At 35.4% G+C, this 25,865-nt stretch overlaps 3 protein-coding genes across 4 annotated transcripts in view; 2 read left to right on the top strand and 1 right to left on the bottom strand.

Moving 5' to 3' along the window:
* The first annotated feature begins 6,460 nt into the window (after positions 1-6,460).
* Positions 6,461-7,111, top strand: LOC116174888. Its single transcript, XM_031492914.1, has 2 exons — positions 6,461-6,541; positions 6,601-7,111. The coding sequence occupies exons 1-2, from the start codon at positions 6,485-6,487 to the stop codon at positions 6,973-6,975; spliced, it is 432 nt and encodes a 143-aa protein (XP_031348774.1). The 5' UTR covers positions 6,461-6,484; the 3' UTR covers positions 6,976-7,111.
* A 6,970-nt stretch (positions 7,112-14,081) lies between these two features.
* LOC116173881 lies at positions 14,082-14,735 on the bottom strand. Its single transcript, XM_031491607.1, has 2 exons — positions 14,557-14,735; positions 14,082-14,505 (listed from the first exon to the last, which is right to left on the bottom strand). Exons 1-2 carry the CDS (start codon positions 14,608-14,610, stop codon positions 14,167-14,169), a joined length of 393 nt encoding a protein of 130 aa, XP_031347467.1. The 5' UTR covers positions 14,611-14,735; the 3' UTR covers positions 14,082-14,166.
* Positions 14,736-17,701: 2,966 nt separating this feature from the next.
* The window catches only part of LOC116173879, an 18,772-nt gene continuing 10,608 nt past the window's right edge, over positions 17,702-25,865 (top strand). Inside the window, exons 1-3 of one of the 2 annotated variants that reach the window (XM_031491604.1) lie at positions 17,702-17,852; positions 20,838-22,448; positions 22,682-24,091. In XM_031491604.1, coding sequence (XP_031347464.1) covers positions 20,846-22,448; positions 22,682-24,091 — 3,013 coding nt within the window. In that variant the 5' untranslated portion in view covers positions 17,702-17,852; positions 20,838-20,845. Of the gene's footprint in view, positions 17,868-20,837; positions 22,449-22,681; positions 24,092-25,865 lie in introns of both variants that reach the window. The other variant, XM_031491603.1, reaches the window with a different exon arrangement.

Raw genomic sequence — 25,865 nt, 5'->3', positions numbered from 1 at the left:
ATACTCGCCATTTGGCACTTACATACTCCACTAATTTGCGTTAGTAAAGGTCATACCGTGACCCTTGTTGCATACGTAAATCCCAATCTATATACAAAAAACATCATTAAAACTGCCATACATTATTTATTGCAGTCTCTTCGAATCTAGTAGTAGTAGGCATAATCTTTGTGGCCGACTGAACAAAAAGATACTTCATAGGCTAACACGAAAATTTAAATTAATACAATTATAATGAGCGTGATAAAACAGAAATAATTATAAAATCCCACCACTTTCTAGTGTTGAGTAAAGTACAAAAAGTTTTACAAAAATTTGGAAATAGTAAAAATCCGTCAGTAGACATACCAAAAACGAGATGTGTCCACCGAATCGTTCAAATGTTGTACATCGATCTCTCATGTAGTCAGGGCACTGTTATATATTTTCCTCATTCGATATTTAGATCAGGATTTATTGAGAGAAAATTCAATAACTTATTCAATGGCTGTACATGTAAAGTTAGAAAATTTCTTCAATTCAATACCCTATACCCCAATTTCGTTAAGGAAATAGCAAATGGAACAGTTCCGACAGGTGGCTACTAAATTTTGTGGTTCTCTTATTTTAGTAAGTACAATCAGAGAGAGTCAAAAACACACTGGACATTTTTTCTTTTTCTCTGAATATTTCTACTCCCCAAATGGCCAGCGACGTAACTATAATTTTGAGGCCCCCCGCAAAAATTTTTATTGGCCCTCTCCCCAAGTCCCTAAACAAAAAGGCAGTGCCTAAGAAGAATTTTTATTAATTTTTACAAGTTTATAGGCTATTACTTTTTCCGTCAATCCTAATAATTATGTACCTACTTAAACGAAACACAATATATTTTCCCTGTCGCATCTAGCAGAAGTTGAGAATACTCAAATAAGGAGATTAGTTGGGGGCCCCAGCACTCTGGGGCCCCCCCGCAGTCGCTGTAGCTGCGGGTACCTAGTTACGTCCCTGCACGGAGAACAGTGAGTTTTATAAGTCGAGTTAATCGGAAGCGTGTTTTACGTTTGCGAAGGAGTTTCCCAATACCTGTTAAATGGAATTTTGTCCACCATGCGCTACTATAATTGTAATTACAAGTCAGTGTCGTCTGAATCGAGTAAAATCAAAGAAGTAAAGCTCCTAAGTAACTTGGTTTGGTGTTTGTGTGTTTGCGCGTCAGTGGCTAAATTGATCATATGCACTTGAAGCCAGCTAGCAATTTAAAAAAATGTAGCAGATTTGTCTGTCCGTGCGTTTGGTCATGCTAGGTACTTAGATATTTATTTAAAAAGATTTCTTTGTGACTACGTGCGTAACAAAAGTCAAGCTAATGTTAATGATACTTGCGCGGAAATGATCCAGTTTTATAATACTAATAAGTATCAATATTCCACCAGTTCTTTTGAATTTCAACTTACTACGATTGATGAGGTACATTCAACATTGGTGGGTCTAAAGTCAAATGCAACTGGTGAAGGTAATATAAGTGCAATAATGCCAAAATACTGCAGCCCATACGTAGATAAATACATAACACATATCATCAACTGCTGCATTGAAACTAAATATTTTCCTGGAGCTTGGAAAAAAGCGATAGGAATTCCTCTATCTAAAGTTTCAAAGCCTAATTGTTTATCGGACCTGCGTATCATTAGTATATTATACCGAGTATATCAAAGGTCTTTGAGAGAATCCTTCAGAAGCAGTTACAGTGTTTCTTTGACACTAATAATGTTCTGCCACCGAACCAATATGGATTTCGGAAAGGTATTAGCTCGGTAAATGCCCTAACGGTGTTAACCGATGATATATTAACTGCTACAGATAGAGATCAAATTACTGCACTTGTTTTGTTGGATTATTCAAAGGCCTTTGATACCATTAATCATAAGTTAATCTGCGCTAAACTTAGATATTATGGATTAGAAGAATACTCTGTCAATTTGATCCATTCTTTCCTAACAGACAGACATCTCACGGTGAAATCTAACAATTCATTATCTGGTAGGTACTCTATCTTGTCTGGAGTGCCTCAAGGGCGAGCTCAAGGGCCAATTATAGGTCCGCTTCTATTTACTATGTACACCGCGGACATTGTGCGCGCGTGTAACTTCTGTAAATTGCAGGCTTACGCGGATGATACTCAACTTTACAAATCTTTTAGGTATGCTGAACGAATATTGGCCTGTGAGAGCATTAATAGTGATCTTGCTCATCTATGTCGGCTTTCATCTAAACACAATTTATTGCTAAATGCAGATAAATCTAAATTAATATTGTTCGGTAAACAAAAACTTCTTGCATCCTCTAATTTAAACTTTAATATAATTTGTAATAATACCCCACTAACTTTGCAACATTCCGCCAAGAACCTAGGTATTATACTTGATTCTTCCTTTCGATTTAAGTTACATGTGTCTCATTTAATAAAAAATGCTTACTCATCTTTAAAACTTTTATATTATAATCGCGACATACTATCATTTAATAAAAAAAAATGGTATCTGTAACCCTTGTTTTGTCTTATTTTAATTATGGTTGCTCCGTTTATGGCCCATGTTTAGATCGTACCTATTGATTTACACCGTATACAAAAAATTCAAAATTGGTGCTGTCGCTTTATTTACAACCTAAATCGTTATGACCATGTGTCAAACTACATGAATGAGTTTTCATGGTTGAATATGGAAAATAGGTGGAAATTTCATATTATCAATCTCACCAATTCCCTTCTTACCACGAATTTAGCTGCCAACGTACTTGCTGAAAGACTGATACCTGCGTCACGTCGACATCGTGTCAACGTACGTTTTAATAATAAACTCACGGTACCCCATCATCGAACAGCTATGTTTCAAAGAAGCTTTAGTTATAATTCTGTGAAACTTTATAACTCTCTTCCCTCATACATCACGGAATATCGCGGAAATAATTTTAAAAAACATTTAAAGGCATATCTTCTCAATCATAATCATAATTTGGGATAGTTCTTGCAGATATGTATAATGTTTTTTTTTTGTTTTTTTTTTTAAATTCTATTATCATTTGATTATCTTGTGTTGTGCATATTTAATTTGTGTACTTATTTCCATACTTTCTGGTTAAACAGAATAGCCTTGAGCTAGATTTCGCCAGAGAACATGTTCAATAAAGACGATTTATAACCAGAGTGTGTGGTGGTGATATCTTGAAAACGGAAGAAATAAAAACAAATAAGAAATGCTTTTTGTGGAGAAATTAAATGTGAAACATAAATCTAATATTTACAACAATATATATCTACTATAACCGATACTTTTGAGCCGCTGTGTATATTGAGGTAGAAGCAAAGTAAAAATGTCACACGGCTGTATGTCAGATAAAAAGCTTTTTGAGATAAACTTGTTTGTATAAACCATCCAAGGGATAATAATTTAATGGCGTCAGATAGGGGTGGATGGTGAATGAGGGTTAGCCTGGCTTGCGACGGTATATAACATGGGGCAGTGTGTGGAGTACATGAGGAGCATAAACATTATTGTTTTGTTGTATATAATATGTAATAGTCTATAATGACATGAGGTAATGGGGTGGGTGATTAGGTTCGGGCATGACAGTGGGAGAGGGTGGGGGGGGGACAATTTCTTTGTGATTCATTGATTTGCTTTGCTCAAAAGTCCGCATTATCAAATTAAGGATCTCGTAGCCTCTACATGGTTTTTTCGGCTAAACTTATAGGTTTTTGTTTATTTTGGAACAGTGTATTGTATTAGAGTAACTAAATTCAAATAAAAATACACGTCGATATAACAGTAAAAATGCATGACCATAAAACTACAAGTTATAGCATAGCAGGTATAGCTCGTCGACAAGGGTGCGTCTCTTTTTTCCGATTCTCAAGATGTGAGGTGTTACAAACGATCACATAAAACTCGTGGTTGATACATGCTCTAAATGGGGTGATGAACTATACAGGAAATAAACAACTCAATTCCTCAAAACCTTCCCCATGGATATAATATCAATTCCTCAAAACCTTCCCCATGGATATTATATCCATGTGGAAGGTTTTGAGGAATTGAGTTGTTTATTTCCTGTATGTTACAAACGATCGCGATAGGGGGTTAACGGAGAGGAAACATTTCCGATCCTCGTGATCTTTTATTATAGTATCAAGAAGAACAAAACAAACGCCCCCTCCCCTCCAGTGCACAATTCTCCAAGATCCTGCTATGTACTCGTATTCCAAAAAAAAAACACCAACAAGCAAAAGTTAGTAAACTACTTACGTAAGCGCAATCCAATGAAATATTATTCTGTATTTAAATCAGACAATTGTAAGTATACTTATTTCCAAAACTTCACTTCTTGACGTCAACAAAAAGCGTTTTCATGTTTTCCCAACGAGATCCCACGTAGTCATTATTGAACATTCGTAAAAACACATCAACATGAGTAACATTTTCCAAACGAAATCAGTGAATTGAAATACTATAGCGATAATTTTTCTCTTGAAGAACAAGTTAAGAACTGCAAAGTGGGTTACATATAGATGAAGTATTTTCGACCCAATTTTCCGAGAGCGACATTTTCGGGTGCGAAATGTCTCACGCGTTCAAAAACGAATAACTGTTATTTGAACGAGTTTTCCAAATGGAAGAAATCCAAGTATCTATAATTAACTAACACTTCGCCCACTATAAGTTAAGGACAATAAAATAAAAATAAAAAATAAATAAAAATCGTTGAGACAACTTTATAGGCATCGAATTGTAGTGCAACCAACCTCATGGTGGATAACTCTCTCCTTCTCCACATACCTTTTCACAAAAGATTGAATTAATTAATTTAATAGACTTCCTAAAAAATGTGAGCCTTAGTAAAGCTGAAGGCTCACTTATATTAGGTATGTTAATGTTATGTTAATTATGTTATAAGCAATATCTTTCAAGAGGACCTCTTAAGTTGCAATAGTAAATTTTGATAAAGAGATTATGTTAATTGGGTCATTTCTATATTCAATTTCGAAAATACTCTTTCCGGTAAAACTTGCGCACAAGATAAAGTTAAGAGGCATTTATAAAGGATTGATGAATGCGCTAAATAATTGTTGATGGTAGGTAGTTTAAATATGAAAGAATCCCATTCACTTTAGAGAAAGTGGCCATAATAGGACCTTCCAAAATGAGTTCACTAATAAAGATGGCATAATAAACAGAAACAGGTCAGCATAACATAACAAACGACAAAATAAAAAAACAAGCATTGAGGTTTTTATAGTTACACGTCGCCACCGTTTTTTTTCAATACATTTAATCAAAAGCTCTTCTCATCCTAACTTTTAGTGGTGTGGTGTGAAATAAACTTTGGTGTTTATATCACCCCACAAATAAAAGTCCAGTGGCGTTATATTTGGAGATGTAGAGGGCCAACGCCATGGACCTCTGGGCCCAAGCCACCTGTCTTCAAAAATATTCGTCAAAGATATATTAGCATTATGGGCGTTCCGTCAAGTTGAAACCAGGAGTACCAGGTAATGATTCCAAGAACGGTACAATGACATATTCTAACGCTTTTGTTGCAAGGCCTCCTAAGAAAACTTAGCATAACGGTTACAACTTTAGAAAATCTAAAATAAAACTGAAAGCATAACAGATAGGTACGGGAAATGTAATAATTGGTAGGTGTAGAATTTGTTCCGACATTTAAAAGTGGAAAAAAGTAAAGCGGGTTCCATTTGAAAAAAAATCAACTGTTTAAGGTTTGAAGTTATTAAAATTGAACATTAGTAAGGGCGATCACAATTTAACATCATTCTTATGTGGGAGCAATTTTGGAAAACTTTTTGAAATTTAAAGTACAGGGCTCAAAAGAAAAGCAGTCGAACGACAAAAATTTTGAAAAATATTGAATAACTTGAAAACCTTTGATGCTGGCTACAGGGAAATGTGATGTTCTATTTAACAGACAGACAGACAGACGGACGGACATCGCAAAATTATAAACTCGCTAGGAGCTCGTTAATAATTGGTACTGTACATACGCCTACAGATAAAAAGGTAGCTCTTGGTCGTCTTAACGTCTCTTTGCAAAAGAGATATCGAATTTTTCTCCTTCTCGTCGTAAATAAATCCTTAGATGCACCTTTCATGTCTAAATTTAAACTATTCTTCAAACTCACAATGTCTAATTTAATCATTCATTAAAAATTTCCCTTAGCCTTACACAGACAGGTGAACATTTATACATAGTCAATGTAGTTACAGCTCTCATTGCCTTCAAGGTGACGCGATACATAAGTTTCTTCACGAAAATAACAAGTGATTTACACACTTTTTGCTCGCATTCAAAATTTATTCTTGCTGAAATACCATTGAAAAAATGACAGCTGAACAAAGCACACTCATTAACATGCAAGAAATTCTCCATAAATTGGGCCATCTTGGAATAACTAGGTTAAATAAAACCCAATTTGTGAACACTACACTTAATGATGAAGTACCTTTTACTATTCTGTCTTGCGCCTTACCTTTCAAGATCTCAAGAGGTGAGTTAAGTTTTACCATACCATAGCGAAACCATAGTATCCTTTAAATTTATACTTAGGTGCCAACAGATGCCAACGCAATCTGGGACTCTGTCGCCGACGGGCATTACCAAGAATGCGCAGATGAGTTTGGGATTGACAGAGCCATTGGGAGAGACTTTTTGCGCAACCTTTACTTACCGGACACAAGAGCTTTTCATTGCTTCCTAAGGTGTTTGTATAAAAGTACAGACTTTTTAAATGCTGACGGAGATTTTGATATCGAAGTGGTGGTATACAAGGCTCACTTTCTGCCTTACGACTTAACGGAGCAGTGTATCACTGAAAGTCACATGCAACCAGATCTCTGCGATAGGGCATATACGGCCGCTGCTTGCGCTGTATCAGGATTATCGGGGATGGATCGTGAGGCACTTAAAGTTCCAAGAAATTAGATTTTCTTAGTTTTTTTATAAATCTGTAAGTTTGGGGTCCAAACTGTAATAGCTATATTAATTGGTAACGTATCTGGCTATGTATTGTAGGAACTCTCTGTGTATATAGAGTGAAATAAAGGATAATATATAACAACTATGCAGTATATTAAGCGGCAGAGCAAAGCGATGCAAGCTGTATAAGGAAATCGATGGTGTCCGTCTGTCCGTGAACACAATAACTGTCGAACGCTTGGACCGATTCGGTTCAAATTTTGCACAGTTGACCTATACGCCACAAGTAATAAGCCTATGGAAAATGGGTCAAATCCAATGACCCCTTAGTCTCCTCTCTGTCTCTGCCAAACGCTTGAATCTATTTGGTTCAAACTTTTGACAGTTGACCTATATGCCACATGTAACAAGGCTATTAAAAAATGATAATGGGTCAAATCCAATGACCCCGTTGGGTCACGGCTTTCTGTCTCTGGCAAACTTTTGAACCTATTCGGTTCAAACTTTGCACAGTTGACATATGCGCCACATGTAACAAGCTTGTTGAAAATGGGTGAAATCCAATGACCCCGTAGGGTCACACCGAGGTGCTCTGTCGCTTTTTTAGATCTGCTTTAAGGGTTTATTGATTCTGAAATCGTTTAAAAATGTGGACCTATGTCTATTAGAAAGAATCAATGCATTCTATGATGATAAATGGAAATAGGTTTGGCCGTTGTAGATGATGGTATTTGGTTTTAGAATGCCATTAAATTAGTTCACTATGCAATTATTTTGGGCAGATCAGAGAAGCAGTCAGAAACAAATTAAATTTGGTACCTATTCAATCAACTCACATGAAACTAAACAAAGAAACATTCCTAAAAACACAGTTACATAACTTCTATATGAATAGTTATATAAGTCTATTACTTCAGAAATGTTGCAGTAATGAAACTAGAACTTCCACAACTGACATTTGCAGTTCAAACCAACATTTCGTAAATATAACAGGTATACAGGATGGTTCAAAGTCGTGGCTCACCATTGCAATCTCCGTAGCGGTGAGAGTGTACAATGTAGGTTAAAGATCGTTGAAAATAACTAAGACATCACCGAAAAACTGAAAATGTCAAATTGCATTATCCAGGGCATTATCATTGTGGTCGGAAATGGATGTTTCCCATTAGAACCTTCTATGGGCACTTTTTTCGGAGAATCTAAATCTGTTGTCAAAATTTCGATAACACGATAGATGCAAAATCGATGGACTACTACTTTCTTATTTCTTATGAACGCCGTGTTGGATTTTTACGGACTGAGATAGAGGACAAAAAAAGATAAATAATGACAGTCAATCTGTCTACTTTCACAGAGAAAAATTTCAAAATCAAATTTTTACATTCATTTCTCAACAAAACATCCACGGGTAACTAGATCTTGCTGAATCAACGTGGCTATGATGGTGATACATTCAAATGAATTTCCTTTTTCTCTATCTCTATCTCATTCCGTAAAAATCCTATGTGATGCCCATATAACATAAGAAATTAGTAGCCTGTAACTTCTACATCTAGATTGTTATGGAAACTCTGATAACAGATTCAGATTTTCCGAAAAAAAAAGGCCCATAGAAATTGTTAACGGAAACAGTCATAGACTTGGTCCACGGAGTACAAGAAAATGGCCATTTCTCAGATTTCCATAAGAAATATGAAAATCTGTATCTATGCATCTGTATCTAATCTATGACGAAAATTGACTCCTGTGAATGGAGTAAACCTTTTGTATTGCGAGACAATCACAATCAATCCCGTACTGTCATGCTAGTGACGCCTTTGAGTATGCAATTAAGAAACTGATCTTCAATAGTATAACGTATACAACTGTAAATCCATTGAATTGTAAAGCCATCATCAGACCTAAAAATGTATAACCGGTTAAAAATTCATATTTGGTTTACTAGTAGTAAGCTGTTACTGTAAAATTAAAATTGAAAACCATGAAAGTTCGGTTACTGTTTCCACATTTATTTCTGTTTTTCATTCAAATTTCATACAATTGTATTTTCTACTTATAATGCTCCCACAAAGTACGAGTATATTTTATGAAGTCATTAAAAAAGCACCATAAACAAGTTTTACATCGTTTTACTTCTACGTTGAATGCATTAAAGTTTCTATACAAAAATCAAAACAACCATAAATGAATAACAGATTATTGCCGATTTATTCCATTAAATTGTGCATTTTGCAATGTTTGTAACCTGGCGTGAGATAGGAAGGTGTAAAGTCGCACTGAATCAGCATTATGCATTAAAAATTTAATTATAGGTAGATAGGTATTTTACATTTTTATGTGTGCGAACAAAATCACGACGAAAAAAATTGCAAGTTTTGAAAAAGTGATTTTCATTTATAAAAATGAACAACAATAACAAACCCATTTCTAATATCTGTGGGCACTTGATGTAAATGAATCCCCAAGAAGTAATTATTGTACAATATTAAGAACATTTTTTTCCTAAATGTCCCGGAGATCCAAAATTGATTGTAGTCCTCGATTTTCCATACCTTCGTCTACTTCGTTGCGCCTTTCTCGCTTTCGTCTTCCCATAGGACTATATTCCGTCATTTCTCTTATCCATCTATGTTCTTCGGCCCTTCTAACGTGTCCGTGTCACAACGACAGTTTTTCTTCTATGTGTGTATTTTTATCTTTTTCCCTCCCCACGTTTCTCCGTATCTCTTCATTTTGTACTCTATCCATTGATTTATTTTTTGTCTTGTTCTTTTCTAATAATTCCTGTATTGTGTAAATATGGTCAATGGTTGAACTTCCTCCTGTAAACCCTGCTTGTTCCACGCTTATTTTACATTGGGTTTATTGCATTCTTTCCTATTCTTACCTGAACTAGCCTGGGTAAGTAAAAATACGAAAAGTAGATCCCAACGTACTACAAAGACTCACAATGGGAGCATGGCAACTCAAGACTTTAAAAGCTTCTGGGAGATTTGTTGTACTCGAGATTGTTTGCAACTAAACGATCTACTAAAGAATCATAGTGCTTTTATATTAAACACAAAGAAGAAGCCCCCAAAATGCTATTCAAAACAGTACTCTTACAATGTATTGAGCTAATTAAAGGTTCTCAAACCCTAGAAAACCCTCAGAGTTTCTTGATGACGAGAGCTTCATGAAGTTTTATGACGTAAGACGGCATACGTCGTACCTGCTGTATCTACCTACTTTATCAAGCGTACCAATCGTCGACCTTTGTGGCTAGAAAGAGAACGATTTCATCTTGAACTGAAAAGAATGGGAAAGTAACATGTTGATTTGCAGCGAGTGGTTCTCCTCACAACTGAACTAGATAAGGTGCACACACATTGGAATGAACTTCAAATGAAGTTAGAATGTGAAATAACGCTGAAAAAAAGAAAATTTTATTGATAAACTAGAAAAATTCGACAAATCTGTTACATCTTAAAGCTGACTTAAAAATGCATCTATTGCACACTTAGCGCCCACGTAAGACTTTTCGCAAATGTCCATTATTGCCATTGTCTCCGAAATACACTTCTCAGCTATATGAGGGGGCATATAATGCGCCTTTGTCACGACCATATCGTAATCAAAATCTCCTTGAGGTGTTAGAAACTTTAGATTTACATACAAGCATTGAACGAAGCAATGAAATGGCCTTTCATTAGCCATCTGTCCAAAACGAACGAAGTTTCTTGCTATTTCATGATCGAGCACGATTCTACAAACGGGTCTACGAGGGAGTTCCAAATATCTGTCACTTCAGAGGGTACCTAACAAAATTACTCAATTACACCGCTACATGTTCCCCAAACTTACATTTTTTGTCAACGTTAAAGAGCTAAAAAGAAATATTAATACACACACTTTCATCATCATATTTAATTAAAGACTGTACCTACTTAGGTATAAATCTGTTACTGACCTTAGCCTTGATTAAAGTTATGCTAATACCAGCAAGTAGACATATACACTGAATATAATATAGGTACACATCCTACGTGGGATTTTGTAAATGCATAGAATGTGGAAAAGTATGTTCCAAATGTCTGATGAAGGGAGGAACGGATAGACGTTTGGCAACCTTTACTTAACACATAAGTAGTATATACGTTTCGGATATCTTATGTATATTGATCTACCTATATGCATGAGTCATGCTTCATATATGCATGAATATTCTTCTAATATGCAAAGATGTTCAATAGTATTTCATATATGATGCATAAGTTCATAATTGCAGTTCCATCGAGATACCATACATAAATAAATAAATAAAAGTTAGCGCTTACGATGTTGAACTTATAAATTAGTAATTTATGACGCGAGCATTAACCAAAATTCGGTTATGAGAGAAGTAATAAAGGCGAAAAATTGACGTTTCTAGCACGTCTAATTCCTTTATGTTCTTCTTCGGGAATTGATATTTAACTTGTAAAGGAAGCTCTCGATTGGGCAGTTAAAAAACTTTCATTGTGACGTAACTTACTTAGTAAAAAGGTGTGCAATTTAGTCGTTGAATGAAATTCATGGATTTCAGTTAGAAAAGGTGCAATATTGTTGACACCGTTTGAGTAGAAATGTGCAGTTTAGAAGCATTTGTTAATTATATTCCGTGCGAACCCGCTATCGGAATACTTCACTACAAGATAAATTCTTTTTAATTAAAATTAATTAATTGAATTAGAGATAATACTTGCGAGTAGTCTTTATATTCATAATATGAACTTTCTTGTTGTGGTCGAATACGCGTATAGTTCTAGACGATATCGCAATGTTGCGTTGCACTTTTATTTTTGAATGTCAATTATTTGTCATTGAATTTAAGTTGTCAAAACATGCGAACTGCTAACGTAATTTGAGTTAAATTTAACTAGAGGGATTAGTTATCTCCTTCTGCTTGTTTCTCTTGCAGTTAACTTTATTTTAATTTTATTATTTCATGATTCATAAAGTTCTTTTTATTCATTTTGAACTGTATTAGGAGAATTTAAAAGATTAACTACAGTTGAAAGGAGGCCAGAAAACACACCACAGAACATTTTACTGCAACTGTCGGTTTGGCAAAAAATGAGCCTTCAAATTTTAGTTCCGTAAAATGAAGGGCATTACATCCCCTAATATTCGTTCCCCGTTCCCGTGGACTTTTGGTCTCGAGTACTGTCATAATTCCTGTACATTTTGGATTTAAAAGGTATATAGAATATCGAATACTATGTTGGTATGTCCTATTATAAAACAGCAGTAATTAATTAATCGTGAACTCAGTATCGTACAAATTCAATTATCAAATTATATACCTAAGATGTAGTCACTAAGCGTCTTCTACATATGGACAAATTATGTAGGTTCTAATCAATATTCAGCATTAACTTCCTGCCCGCGGTTGGATATTCCTTTGAAAATGAACGTATCACTTACATGCCCCACAGAGGTACCGCTGGAAATATATTATTACAGTTTGTAGTTTCTACACAGAACTAAAAAGTAGGTATACTGAACCGGTTATTGGGAGACACATTAAATTTCAGAAGAGAATAATATAACGTTTTTGGCTTAAGACTACCGACATGGCTAAAGTAAAAGATCACCATTTTGAAGTACAGTGGACACCTAAATTTATCGAAAGAATAGGATCATCTATATCTGACTCTTTAGCTGAAAAGAAGTTTGAACGTTTTAACTAGAGATTTAGGTATACATATTACGTAAATTACTTCTAATAGAACCAGCAAACCATTTTTATAGGTACCTACCTAAATAGATACTGCAAATAAATCATTCAATTCTCCTGTCAACGTCTGAAACGTGTGAAGGTCTCGTTGTAATTACCACATAATGATCTAAAATATAAATACTTTTTTTACTGTAAAAAGTAACGTTATGGCCAGTGGTATGACATAAACTATTATTTTTATATCGTTACGTCTATAGTTTTGATTATCTTTTTGTAGAATGCTTCCACTCTCTTTTTGCAAATCCTGTATTCTTTTTTTCGCTGTCCTACCCCCTCCAACCTTTTCAAAACAATATGTTGACTCTCCGTTGCCTCTTCTTGGATTTGCTCTTTAAAGTTTTCAATCAAATCCCTAAAACAGTCTTCTCTGTTATAAATGTCCTTGCTTTCTTCAATTTTCATTCGTCGTATCACTACTCGTTCATCTTGTTCAAATTCTCTTCTCCTTTGATTTTAATTTGTTGGAAATAATTTTTTTTTTGACAATAATGAATTAAATTGGTTTGCTCCTGCGTTCTTCCGTATCTGGATCGCCTGGTTCTCGTCTTCGTAGTTTTCCGACTGCTTCTTCATAGTTCCCGCTTTGTTCATACCTTCTTCCTTCTCTCCAATTGTAATTATTATAGCCCACGGGGAAATGACGTGACAATGCTTCCACTAATTGAGCTTCTCGTATTGGCGGCTGCAAGTGGTTAGTTTTGTTGAACCAGTACCAAACGTGGCCGCTGTATCTTCCGAATTTGACTTGGTATAAACGAAGCCGCCAGGCTACCGTGGACATGTTCAGACCAATATTCTTTGAAAAAATCCTGTTTAAATTTCTTCGCTTCTTGGTGGAGCATGTGATTGGCTTTGTAAATAACTGCGGGGTTCCTATGATGAGTATTCTTCCTTGATTCCCGTTGATTTCTGATTTCTCCAATATCATTCATCAATATATATTAATAAATAAGAAAGTTGATATTGTTGCTTGAGCATGCGCACATTAATCGTCAAAATTTTTCTTTGCTCAAGTGCCAGAGCTATAAGCTACCCAATACAAAAATAACGAATTAAATATATTGAAGGCCTCGGATGGACAAACGGACGGACAGACAGGCGGACAGATCGACGGACAGAGAAAGTGGAAAATGCGCCAAAAATGTATATTGAGTAGCCCATAGAGCCATAGATCATATTTCAGGAGTAGATAGATGGAATAGTTCAGGAACTTATATTTTTCACAGCTAGTCAGACGTTTTAAGTTGAGAGTTGAGAATAGTATGTTTTGCTGGCAAACATGTACTGCCATACGAACACAATCGCTGATAACTGGATAAACTACACAGATTTATACATTGAAACCAGAATGTAAAGGTAATGCTTGATAATTGAACTGAGTATGCATACAACATAATAGATTGGTAAACTAGGAAGTACAAATTCGGTACAATCTGTTATACCAATGAATCTATTGCACACTTGGCGCCCACATATGACTTCCCGCAAATGTCCATTATTGCCTTCGTCTCCGAAATACACTTCTCAGCTAAATGAGGTGGCATATAATGCGCCTTTGTCACGACCATATCGTAATCAAAATCTCCTTGGGGTGTTAGAAAATGTAGATTTTCGTACAGGCATCGCAAGAAGCAATGGAATGGTCGGTCATTAGGCAGCTGTCCAAGACGGAAGAAATTTCTTGCTATTTCATTGTCAATATTAAACTCACTGGCGCACGACCCTACAAACGGGTCTACCAGGGAGTTCCAAATATCTACCATTTCTGGGGGTACCTAAAAAAATCACTTAATATACTTACACCGCTACATATTCTCCTAACTTACATTCTTTGTCAACGCTAAAGAGCTAAAAAGGAGTATCAATCCACATACTTTCATTATATTAGAGACGTGTGTACTGTGTATTAACTATTAGGTAAGTATAGTAACTGTGACTGTGACCTTAAACTTGATTAATTTGATTATAGTTATGCTAATACTATGTAGCAAGCAAATAATTGTTGCAACATTTACTTTGCTTTATAAACAGCTTTTTTTCTTGTGCTATAATGGATTTTGTATGTCTTATTGTAAGGAGTTTTCAATTATCACAATGGCGATTGGTGATGTGAAATTACACGTTTTTTTAAGTGCGTAATATTACGTGTAAAATCAACCAATTGATGATTATGTTTGTATGGTATTTTATGTAATTTATGTAACTTACCATTTTTTAAACTGTAACTTTACAGTAAAATTGCCAGTAATTTATGTTTTTTACGTAATTTACAAACATTTTTGTAAAACTACCTGTTTTAGACAACAATTAAAGTTTTATAGGGAATGGTTTGTGTTTTGGATCTCCATTCACTAATCTTAATACAACACCAGATATCCCATAAAAGTGGTAGACTACCAAGTATAAGTAACATTCGAATACGTTTCCGACAAGGACTGCGCGCGCCAAAAAGAATGGGAGAAAAACGCACGACAAGAAATCTATTACGGGAAGATCGTAAATTATTCACAATTATTATAGTTATTAAGGTATCAAGGGCGTTATGAACTAAATAACGCCCCAGGTCAACAGTGTAGAACCCGAGGGCCTCCGGCCCGAGGGTTATACGTTGACCATGGGCGTTGTGTTCATAACGCCCGTGGTGCCTTCAACGTTTTATGTCATACTTGATGATTTTCCAAGAATTGGCGGTGCCAGATGATTAAAAGAGAAGATAATGAGAATCATCAAAATTAAGTTATCCATGGTCGTAACCGAGGGCGTAACTATGGAGATAGATATTATATTTGTCAAAGTCAAACATTCTAAAAACTGTCTGAAAAATGGCAGACGAAGCGTCTCATTTACCGGTACACGTTCTTGCGCGATCCGCAAAAGCGAATGAAGCCATAGTGCCACAAAAATCGAAATCCTCTTATGAAAAAGAGTACGCTATTTTTGCAAAATGGATGGTGAGTAATTCTGTGGAGACAATAAACGAAACCGTTATATTGGGTTACTTCCAAGAGTCGGTATGTTTAAGTAATTTTATTAGTCATGAAACGGAAAGGTGATTTACACTCAGAGTCATTTTCTCCCAATTCGCTTTGGACGAAATTTTCAATGCTATACGTAAAGAGTTAATGGTAAAGAAGAAGATTAAGAGTTTCGAAAAATTTGTGCATCTACAAAGGGTATTTAAAACAAGTTCAGGAAAGCTATCGTCCAAAAAAATCAAAAATCCTTACTTGCGAACAGATAGTCGCCTTCCTTACAGAAGCACCTGATCCGCAGTATCTGATCTACAAAGAGGAAAGAAAATGTATGGGTCTGGGCCAAGCTGGTGCGGTGTTCTCTGGACAGTCCCAGAATTGTTCTTTTTACTTCAAAATAACAGTAGGATAATGCGACATCAACACCGTTCGTTTTATTTAGTTGTTGAAAATAAAAAGTTCGTACAGATTCATTATTCCACATTTATAGGATTTACAGAAATAACGCCCTTGGGCGTTATAGAAATAACGCCCGTTGCTACGCATAATTGGGGTTGTCATGGTGGAGTGCATTATTTGTCATTTAATGTATCTTGATTTAGGATTATTATAACTGAATAATAATCAAGTATTACATAAACGAAATAACGGCGTAAACAACAAAGCGACAACTGAACTAGTTGTTCGCTAATGGTGACAACTTTGCTGTTGAAACACATTCGATCTTTTAATTTAATATAGGTAATTGTAAACAATATTTAGTTTCAAAAATAAAGCCATACGTGGAGAATATATCAGATGGGGGAAGGTATACCAACGCGACAGGTTTGACACCGCTGTACCCGCAATTTGTGGAAAATGGCAGAGCATTCTCACTTTGCCTGAATGTTTGGGAATTTTGCGAAATCACTAAAGAAGAGCAGGCAAAGTACGAACTCGAGCTCCATTTCTCACTTTGCCTGCGGCATTAGTCATTTCGCAAAATGCCTAGGGATTTTGCGAAATGCCGGATTTCGCAGTTTACCGGTAACATATAATATATTATTGTGGTTTATTGGTTTTTGTTTGTTTTATTTTTTGTAACTTCAACCTCCACAGCAGTTCCAGTACTTCCAGCGTTGTTTTTGATAAGGTAATCCTGTGTAACGTAATCCGTTAGATATTCGTATGATCTAGTTAGGTTTTACTATTATACTATCGTTTTACTAACAAAGATTACTTGCCGTTGTTGGCGATATGCAAATGATTCATTTATCGTGAGAGGATTTAATAACTTGATGGAATCCTATTTTTTGGAAAAGAGGCTAACTGTTGATGACCCTGAATGGCACTTCCCCAAATGAAGCTACACATACATAGATGACCCCAAGATTACTTCATGCGACTCCGGAAATCCCGTCCCAGCGATTTTTCCGCTAAAATACACCCCAAGATATAACATCGACACAAACACACAGCAATATCGGAAAGGGACTCACCTTTTCAACAAGCGGATTAGTAAAATTAAGGTAGATGAACACGTTGCAATCTCTCCGGCCAAACGTCCCGCGTGGTACCATCCACGTATATTGATGAATTAGCAATCGACTGAATCCCTCCAAGCAGCATCAAGGCAATCTTTCAATTATTTTCCGTAAACCAAACCAAACGGGCGCCTCGATAAAAACCAATGTCCGAATGCCCTTTTACTTATCAGTTCCAGTAATTGTTTAAACATTCTTGTTTGGTTTTCTGACCATTTCTCTTGATGGAGAATTGTTGAAAACCCATAAAAAAAAGAAGCAACCGATCGTATCGTAACGTTCGAAAAAATCGGAATCGAAAGTGCAAGTCAATCGGAAGTTCCAACATCTCTAACTACGTCGTACAATTTATAGTTATAAATTCAAGGCTATGGTGCGTAAACACCCTGTATAGGTACTACCCACAGCACCATTGCACTTACGGTTGCCTATGCTATTGCTATTTGCTATAGTTAGTTGTACTATTTGTGTTTCCCGTATTAGTAATCCTATTACTCATTACCTTTAATTATACACTACGCTATAATTAATGTTTATTACCCCACGTTTGCCGTTTCTATTTTTTTTATAACCTACGATAGTTTTTTTCGTTAAATTGCATTCAAGAATTAAGTGCATCATTGGCCTGTAAGTCGACTCTAGGTAATTATTTACTGTTATTAGCTGCTCCTGTATGTATTTTTGTTGAAAGAGTTAGTCATAATTGGAATTAGGCTTTAGTTTGGATTTATCAGCTCTAGGTATATAAATAATCTGAAGGGGTACGAACAATACTTAATCATGCTGGATTCTGACTGAACTGAAAATACCAAATTACATCAATCCATCTTTTATTTTTATACATCAGCGACATCGACATCAGCTGTTTGAATCCCATAGATCAAAATCAAACAACACGCGTGAAGTTAAACGTTACCATAGATTCAAGTAATATTATACCGGATGTTTCGAAAGGATGTTTTTAGACAAACATTAGATGTTATATTTGGATTTTAAATTGTTCCAAAAAATTGTGAATCGATTTTTGGATAAATTGTTTTAAAGAAATTTAAAAAAAAATAGTGATTTGCTTTAAAAACTCATTTCATTTGTTTGTTGTATTTCGTATCTACAGTTTCATTCATGTTCAAAATTTTTTTTTAATGAACTTTAAAACACCCGAAGTGGTATAAATTTTTTCTCAAGAACGAAGGATTTTTTTACGAATTTTAATCAAGATATTTATGTCCTCGTTCATGTCGTTCTCTTTTTAAAAATTCAAATATTTTAACAGCCGTTTCTCTTTTTATTTACAATAATCTCCTGTTTATTTATAACAGGAAAAGCGACTATCAATCGGTTTCTAACTCACCGAATCATCTCAGATATAAAAATAATTTGAGAATACCAAAGCATTGTCACTCTTTCGTAGCAAACCATTTCCCGGTTATTGCTATCAAATTGTTCAATAACCTTCCAGAAGTTCCAGATAATATTAAATCTATTTCGCAATATAATGGATTCTGTTAAACAGGTATTGATAAAAAATACACTCTATACATTACAAGAATATTTCAATAGCGACCTTAGTCAATAATATTATAACATGCGAAAACATTTGTACAATTTAGCACTCCTATGCTCGTGTTTGTGAGTCTACAGGAATAATAATAATTAATTAATTACTATATGCGATATGTTATACATTGATGTTCATTTAGAAGTAAATATAGGGATTTGTATATTGTTTTCCCTATTATCGCCGCCACAAGAGAAGAGCTCTGCGTCATCAATGTACGAATGCATAAATCTAAGGTGTTGATACTTACATCTCAAAAATTTGCCCAACCCAAAAAAGGACAGAGAGCGAAACAAGTTCTTGGGATATAATAGACGTGCGCTTTTGAAAAGCTAAATGTAATGAAAAGAGATAACCTATAACGCTTGTCAAGTTTAACATGCATATTTGATGCTGATTTGACCAACGTCGCAATACTCCTAATTATTTTCAAATTTTCCATAACCTCTTTTGCTCTTCGTTTTTGTTCATTCTTCTTTTACCTACGTTTTTTTTCAACTTTCCTAATTTGACAAGTAAACAACTGAATTGGGATTTGCTGTTGCTCTTTTTAAACCTTTGCGAAACTACGCCATCTAGTACATTTTTCAACAACTTTAATATTGATTATTACTGAACTATTTTGACTTTGATTTTAAATCTTAAATCACACGCTTGTAGATGATGACGCAGGGCTCTTCTCTTGTGGCGGCGATAATATGTCTAGTTTTAAATGACAAAAACCCTTCTGAAGGACGCCTAATTTTATGCAACCAAAATAACTTCTTAAAACAACTGAAGATCTGGCTGTCATATTAATTAATTGGGATATTACTGCTTTGGCTTCCGTATTTTTATTTTCGTCCGTGTGCGATGTATTCGCCTGAAGAAAAAGTTGATATTGTCAATTGGTATAGTGCCCGTAAAAAAGCATTATGCGGGTCACTCTGTAATTGGGCGTAAGCCTACTGAGGAACAAATAAATAAATAAACAGTTTAAGGAGCGTAAGAGACTTATTTTCTGTGTTGATTACTTCAAAATTAGTGGTTGTTTAAATGTGATCCACATAAGACAACGTAAACAACTCTCAAATTTTAACGGAGGATATGAAACTAAATGTTTTAATTTTTGTGGAAGAGAATCCCATAAGAAACTTAAGGGAAATAGCTGCCGAATTTAATATTTTTTCATCATAACCTAAAAGCATACTATTTATTGTCCTTTTTATTAAAATTTAGAATGACAGTGCAAAATGCGTGCTCATGTTATTTTGGTTGCATAAAATTAGAGGTCTTTCAGAAGAGTTTTTGTTATTTAAAAGTAAACATAGAAAATCCCTGTATACTTCTAAATGGATAACACTGTGTATTAATAAATAAGAAAGTTGGTATTGTACAAAAGACGGCTTCAAGCTAAATAATAGACAAAGCTGCAGAAACATCTTTAAGCGCAACAGGCTCTTAACGATATACGGATTATACATCTATGAATGTATAATATTTTTATTTAAAAATTCACAAATTCACTTTAGAACTAATTCCCTAAACCATCAGTACCTCACGAGAAATAAAATAAATTATGGAATACCTGAATACCACCTGTCATTGTTTAGAAGGGGCACCTACTACAATTCAATCAAATTCTATAACCATCTCCCAGAAAGTATTAAAGTGAATAGGGATATTAACGAATTTAAAAGAAAGTTAAAACAATTTTTAATAAACTTGGAACCCTATTCCATTAACGAATTTTTAGAATAGTAGGTAAATGTAATACATTAGGACGTATTCCTTCTTATGCAATGAAAAGACTTCATTTGTATATAGTAAGAAATAAAGAATATTATTATTATTATTATTATTACGCAGATTGCACATGCGCATATTAATCGTCAAGATTTTTCTTGGCACAGGTGCCAGAGCTACAGGCTACCGAATTCAATATATTCAAAACTGTAGGAGTAGTTAGGCCCCGGACCGATGGACAGACGAACAGACTGACGGACGGACGAACGGAAAGAAAATCTGTATACCCCAACAAAAAGAGTTTTCCTAAACCAGATTACTGTTTTCAGATACAAAAATGGATGTGAATGAAATTTCATGCTATAAATGGGACGACAAGCTTATATTGTCGAATGAAGAATATGGGAAAATGCTGACCAACTCGGGGTACAATGAAAGTTGTGCGGTGGAAACCCCTTTCCCTAGTGATTATGTTCTTGCACTGTTCGCAGACTTGGCTTACCAAGATAGCCCATCAAAAAGACAACTGCCTCAGGACTGGATGTTATTAACTACCGTACATAATAAAAAAACTTCCAATGGATATTTCGGTGCTGCATTTTGGAATCCAACATTACGTCATATAGTGGTGGCGCACAGAGGCACCCGACTATCAAATATAGGCGCTTTATTTTCTGATGTTAAATTAGCCTCTAACAGTATCAAAACTAACCAGTCAGAATCTGCAGCAACATTTGTACATTTGGTAGGGGTAGAAATTGACCATCAGATCTCTCTTGGTGCTAACAGAATTCAGTTGTCAATTACAGGTCACTCTTTAGGTGCCTGGTTGGCGCAAATGTCCACGTTTACTTTAAAATACTTTAAACGAAAGGGAAAAGAATTTGTTGGAAATGAAAATTTTACATCGAGCATCCATGCACACACAGTCACATTTGAGAGTCCGGGCTGCAGGGAAAACTTAGAATTTTTACGCAAACGCTTTGTTCCGACATATTTCCATACGAATTTTGGCAACTTCTACACATTAGATATGACGGTATACTTGAGCGCAATCAACCCAATAAATAGCATAAATAAACATGTAGGAGTGATCTATATGACAGCTGCGAAATCACACTCACTATCAACGATCTTGGATCAATTTGATGTGATTACCCAGAAAATTGCAAACGAACGAGTATTACACTTTGAATCTGGTGTAAAGGCCTCCGTAAAGAGTGTCTTTAAGAGCATAATAAACAATCCCAACAGATCTGTAACTAAAGTGCCATATAGAGAAAATGAATGCAGTTTAAACGTCTTTAACGATAGCGAGCTTGATTTGGCCAAATATTGGAAATATTTAAGTAACTACGAGTCCGAATTCATTCAGAAGATAAAACGTCGCATGGCGCATTTCGAAATTGACTTCGAGAAACACATAATCAAATCGGCAAGCTTAAACAGGATTATTGCAACGATAAAGGATCAAAAACCGACTAACGAGTTCATTTGCGATTTACTTGAAAGCGTCAAGGATATCGACTTGAATAAGGAAATTTTGGAAATTAATAGGCTTCAGTTTCAAAAGGGGAAGTTTGGCGAAGGTTATTTTTTTAAAGACCGCTATGGTCTGAAGGCATTTTTAAATTCTTCCAAAAAAGCACTGCACATTCGTGTTCGTCATTCACAAGAGTTTCCAGATCAAGTTGAATCGCTGATATTGGGCAACATCTGTAAACGCTATGAGAGTAATGATTTTGCCTATTCTTTTACAAACCTCATCCTTCTGCCTATTATCTTGAAAAAGAATATGTTTAACAATACCGGTTTGAAGTTGTTAATAATTGAGTGTTACGATATGATCGATAGAGACCTAGAAGTTATTCAGAAGTTGTCAGCATGTGCTTCGTATAAAATTGTTACTATATCACCGTTTGACTTTTCTTCAAGTGTAGGTGAGTAACTTGTATTAATCTCAGTTTAAGTAAACGTAAAACAAATTACACTTTTGCCTCGACCTTTGCAATAGTTTACCATTTTTCAAGATTGCCTTACAATAAACTATGATCCACTCAAGTTCAAACTCTACCTAAACTTTAAAGTTGTTAGTATAGGTATAGTGGACGGTTGTCCATATAAGAAACAAGGAACACAGAGAAAAAATTAGAATATGTTTTATTTCTTTTAGATCATGATTCAGCCGTGTTTGTGGAAGGGTTGGGTCATTGCATTAAATTTCAAGATTTACAAGAAGAGAGCCAAAAAAAACTTCTATCAGAAGACATTTTTCAGCGATGTGGAAAAGCTATGAGCATAGGAGATTTAATAGGCAATGCCTTATTACAAAAGGAAACATCGAGTTACTTGAACCACTTGTTACCTACCAATCTTTTACTAAGTTTAATTGGAGAATATCCATTGGAGTACTTAGTGCTGGATATGCCCTACAAGAACATCCTAAATGGCATCACTATTGAACAACATCAGGAAGTTGACTATAAGAATATCGTGTTGAAGTGTAACAAACACTTTCTATTTCTATTAGTGAACAGTGGAGATGATCAAGTTTCAATAATCGAAGAGCTTAATTTGCCGTTCCAAAGGTGTTCAAATATTGAAAGTGAATGTCTGAATAATTTAGAGAAAATTGTTTACGTGTTTAGTTTTCAAAATGAAAGACTATTTTTGGAATCAATTTGTAGATTTGATTTATATATTGAAAGGAAGATTGTTCACAGAAGAATTGTTGACCCAAAAATATTCACAATGTTGCATACATCAGACCAGTTTTTTGTTTACGGTAACAAAATGAAAGTTGATGGGGGCAATGTTAAGTTTTGCGAAAGTAAGTCGAACGCGGTAGATGCCATGGAAGAGGCAAACACAAATGCGCATGTTTTCAAAATTGAAAATAATGCCATTCAATGGGTCCAGTCCAAAGGGAGCATTGCCCATCTTCAAGAGTATTTGATTCCCAAAACAGTGGATAGTGCAAAGATACTAGACGACAAAATAGTTATTATATCAGGCGAACCAGGTCAAGGGAAGTCGACAATCGTTAAAAAAATGTTTTTGAAATGTTACCACGATCCAAACCACTGGATGGTCGCAATTCCATTGCAATTAGCTAACTTTGATTGTATCAATGATATTACGATTAACTCTGCAGCCCAATTTATTTTGAGTCCATGTGATAATAACGGCGAATCCATTTTGCAAGTCTTATCATTTTGCCTGAACTACAAAACAAACCTTCCGATCTATCTTATGTTTGATGGTTATGACCAAATCAAAAATTCGGCGTCGAGAAACCAATTCATCAAACTAATCAATTTTCTGAAACGTAACGCAAATGCCAACATTCTGATAACAACACAAAATTATCTAGCATCAGAATTGGAAAATGGAGTTTCGGTGCCAGCCTCATATTTCGATTCCTGTGACTTGGAAGTGAGCGTCATTGACTATTTGAGCAAATTTTGGGAAAGCTGTACACAAATCTTTGAAAATGCAAATATAGAGGAACTCAAATCTAATGCTTCAATTTTGCTCTCTTCTGCCGGAAATATCTTTGGGGAAGAGATTTCGAGATTTTTGGGTAAGTAAATAAATCAGTCTTTATTTTTAAGTTTTCTGCAAAATAACTTTTTCTAGTAGTTTACTTTCCTTTATTTCTGATCATGTCGGTATCAATATCAGTAGGAAAAATCTCATTATCCTCCTCATATTTGTGAATGGTTGCGCCATTTTGTGCCAGTAAATTTGAATTTCCGATGTCGGCCATTTTGTTGCGGTAAATTTAAGTTTGAATTAGTGCGGGAGATTTGAATTTTTGAATTTCCCAGTGTCTATCATTTTGTAGTGTGTGCGGGGAATATGAATTTTTTACTGTGATTGGTTGTGTCATTTTAAATATACACGGTGTAATGATAGTTATATACAGGGTATTTGATATCAATGTTTTTTTACCAGTGTCAATAGATCATTAACTGATCGGGCATTTTATTCCGATGAGACCAAATTGAATTGAATTTGAAAATATATATACAGGGTGTAATGATAGTTTTACATAAGGTGTTTGTGTTCGTCCATTTTGTCGCTTGCTCATGTCAGTAAAATTCCTTTTATCACGTTTGATGAGTAACTGTCGAGAATTTTTTCGACTATCTCTACTCCATGAAGCAGTTCAATGATACATTAACCTTTGACCCAGATATACTGGAGCAGATAACAGGTCAGATTTCATTGGTTAAAGCCAATGAGTCTACCAAACACCCGCCTTGGATGCTTAGCTTCACCACAGAAAATTGCAACTACTAAGCCCCACCACCACGACAAGATGCATCCTATGGTGGGGAAACAAGTTACGTAATATCTGTGGTACATAAAATACAGTGCAGTGGTAGTTGTTGTAAATTGGATATATCAGGGTTGTAAAAAAAAAAGAGAAATACGCATTTTTTAGTAGTTATGTCAATTATTTAATTTGTATCGTGAAAAGAAATATAAAACCCAAAAGAAAACGGGTAGTTTTCATCAAGCTTTGTTAACATTTTATGGCGACCGTGACAGGACACCGGGTTTGAGTGTTTTGGCTACGATATTTGTGTTAAATTGACATTTTAGTGGTGCGTTCGATTTCCGCGAAAAATGGAGCAACAAAGGCGATACCGCGACGTATGTCGTGATAGCTTTATGCGGGCCACCGACAAGCTACGGGGGTTATTAACTAAAACTCCTATAGATAGTGTTGCGTTGAAGGTGGCGGTTGAAATGCTGCGGCTTAAGCATTCAACTTTACAAAAAGCCGACGATGAAATAACAACGCTGTTGATGGGTGAGGCGGCCGACAGAGACGTCCTGGGAGCCGAACAAGCTACTTGCGCAGAATTCATGGAACAGTTCCTTGAGTTACAGCAGCAGGTGAGCGACCTAACCTCCAAGCCATCGACAGCAGCCGTTCCTTCCAGTGGCATCGGTAACAATGGGGTAAATCTTTACAACATACAAGGTAGGAGATTTATTACCGAAAGATTTTAAAAAATTTGATGGGAACGTGCGTGAATGGCTCGCGTTTTGGGCACAATTTGTGAAAATTCATCATCATACAGAACTCGATGAAATCGATAAAATTAGTTACTTAATACAAGCCACAGTTGCTGGCAGCCGTGCACGGCAGGTCGTAGAAAGCTACCCTGTGATGGCCGGTAACTATTCAAAAATTATAGACTCGTTAAAATCGCGGTACGGTCGAGAGGACTTGTTAATCGAAGTTTATGTACGCGAATTGTTGAAGTTGATTATTCAGAACGCGACTTCGACGCGAGAAATTGACTTAGTATCTCTCTACGATAAATTGGAAACTCAGTTGA

Source organism: Photinus pyralis, unplaced genomic scaffold (assembly GCF_008802855.1).
Source record: "Photinus pyralis isolate 1611_PpyrPB1 unplaced genomic scaffold, Ppyr1.3 Ppyr1.4_LG6, whole genome shotgun sequence".
NCBI lineage: Eukaryota > Metazoa > Arthropoda > Insecta > Coleoptera > Lampyridae > Photinus > Photinus pyralis.
This window is presented reverse-complemented; position numbering and strand designations above follow the sequence as displayed.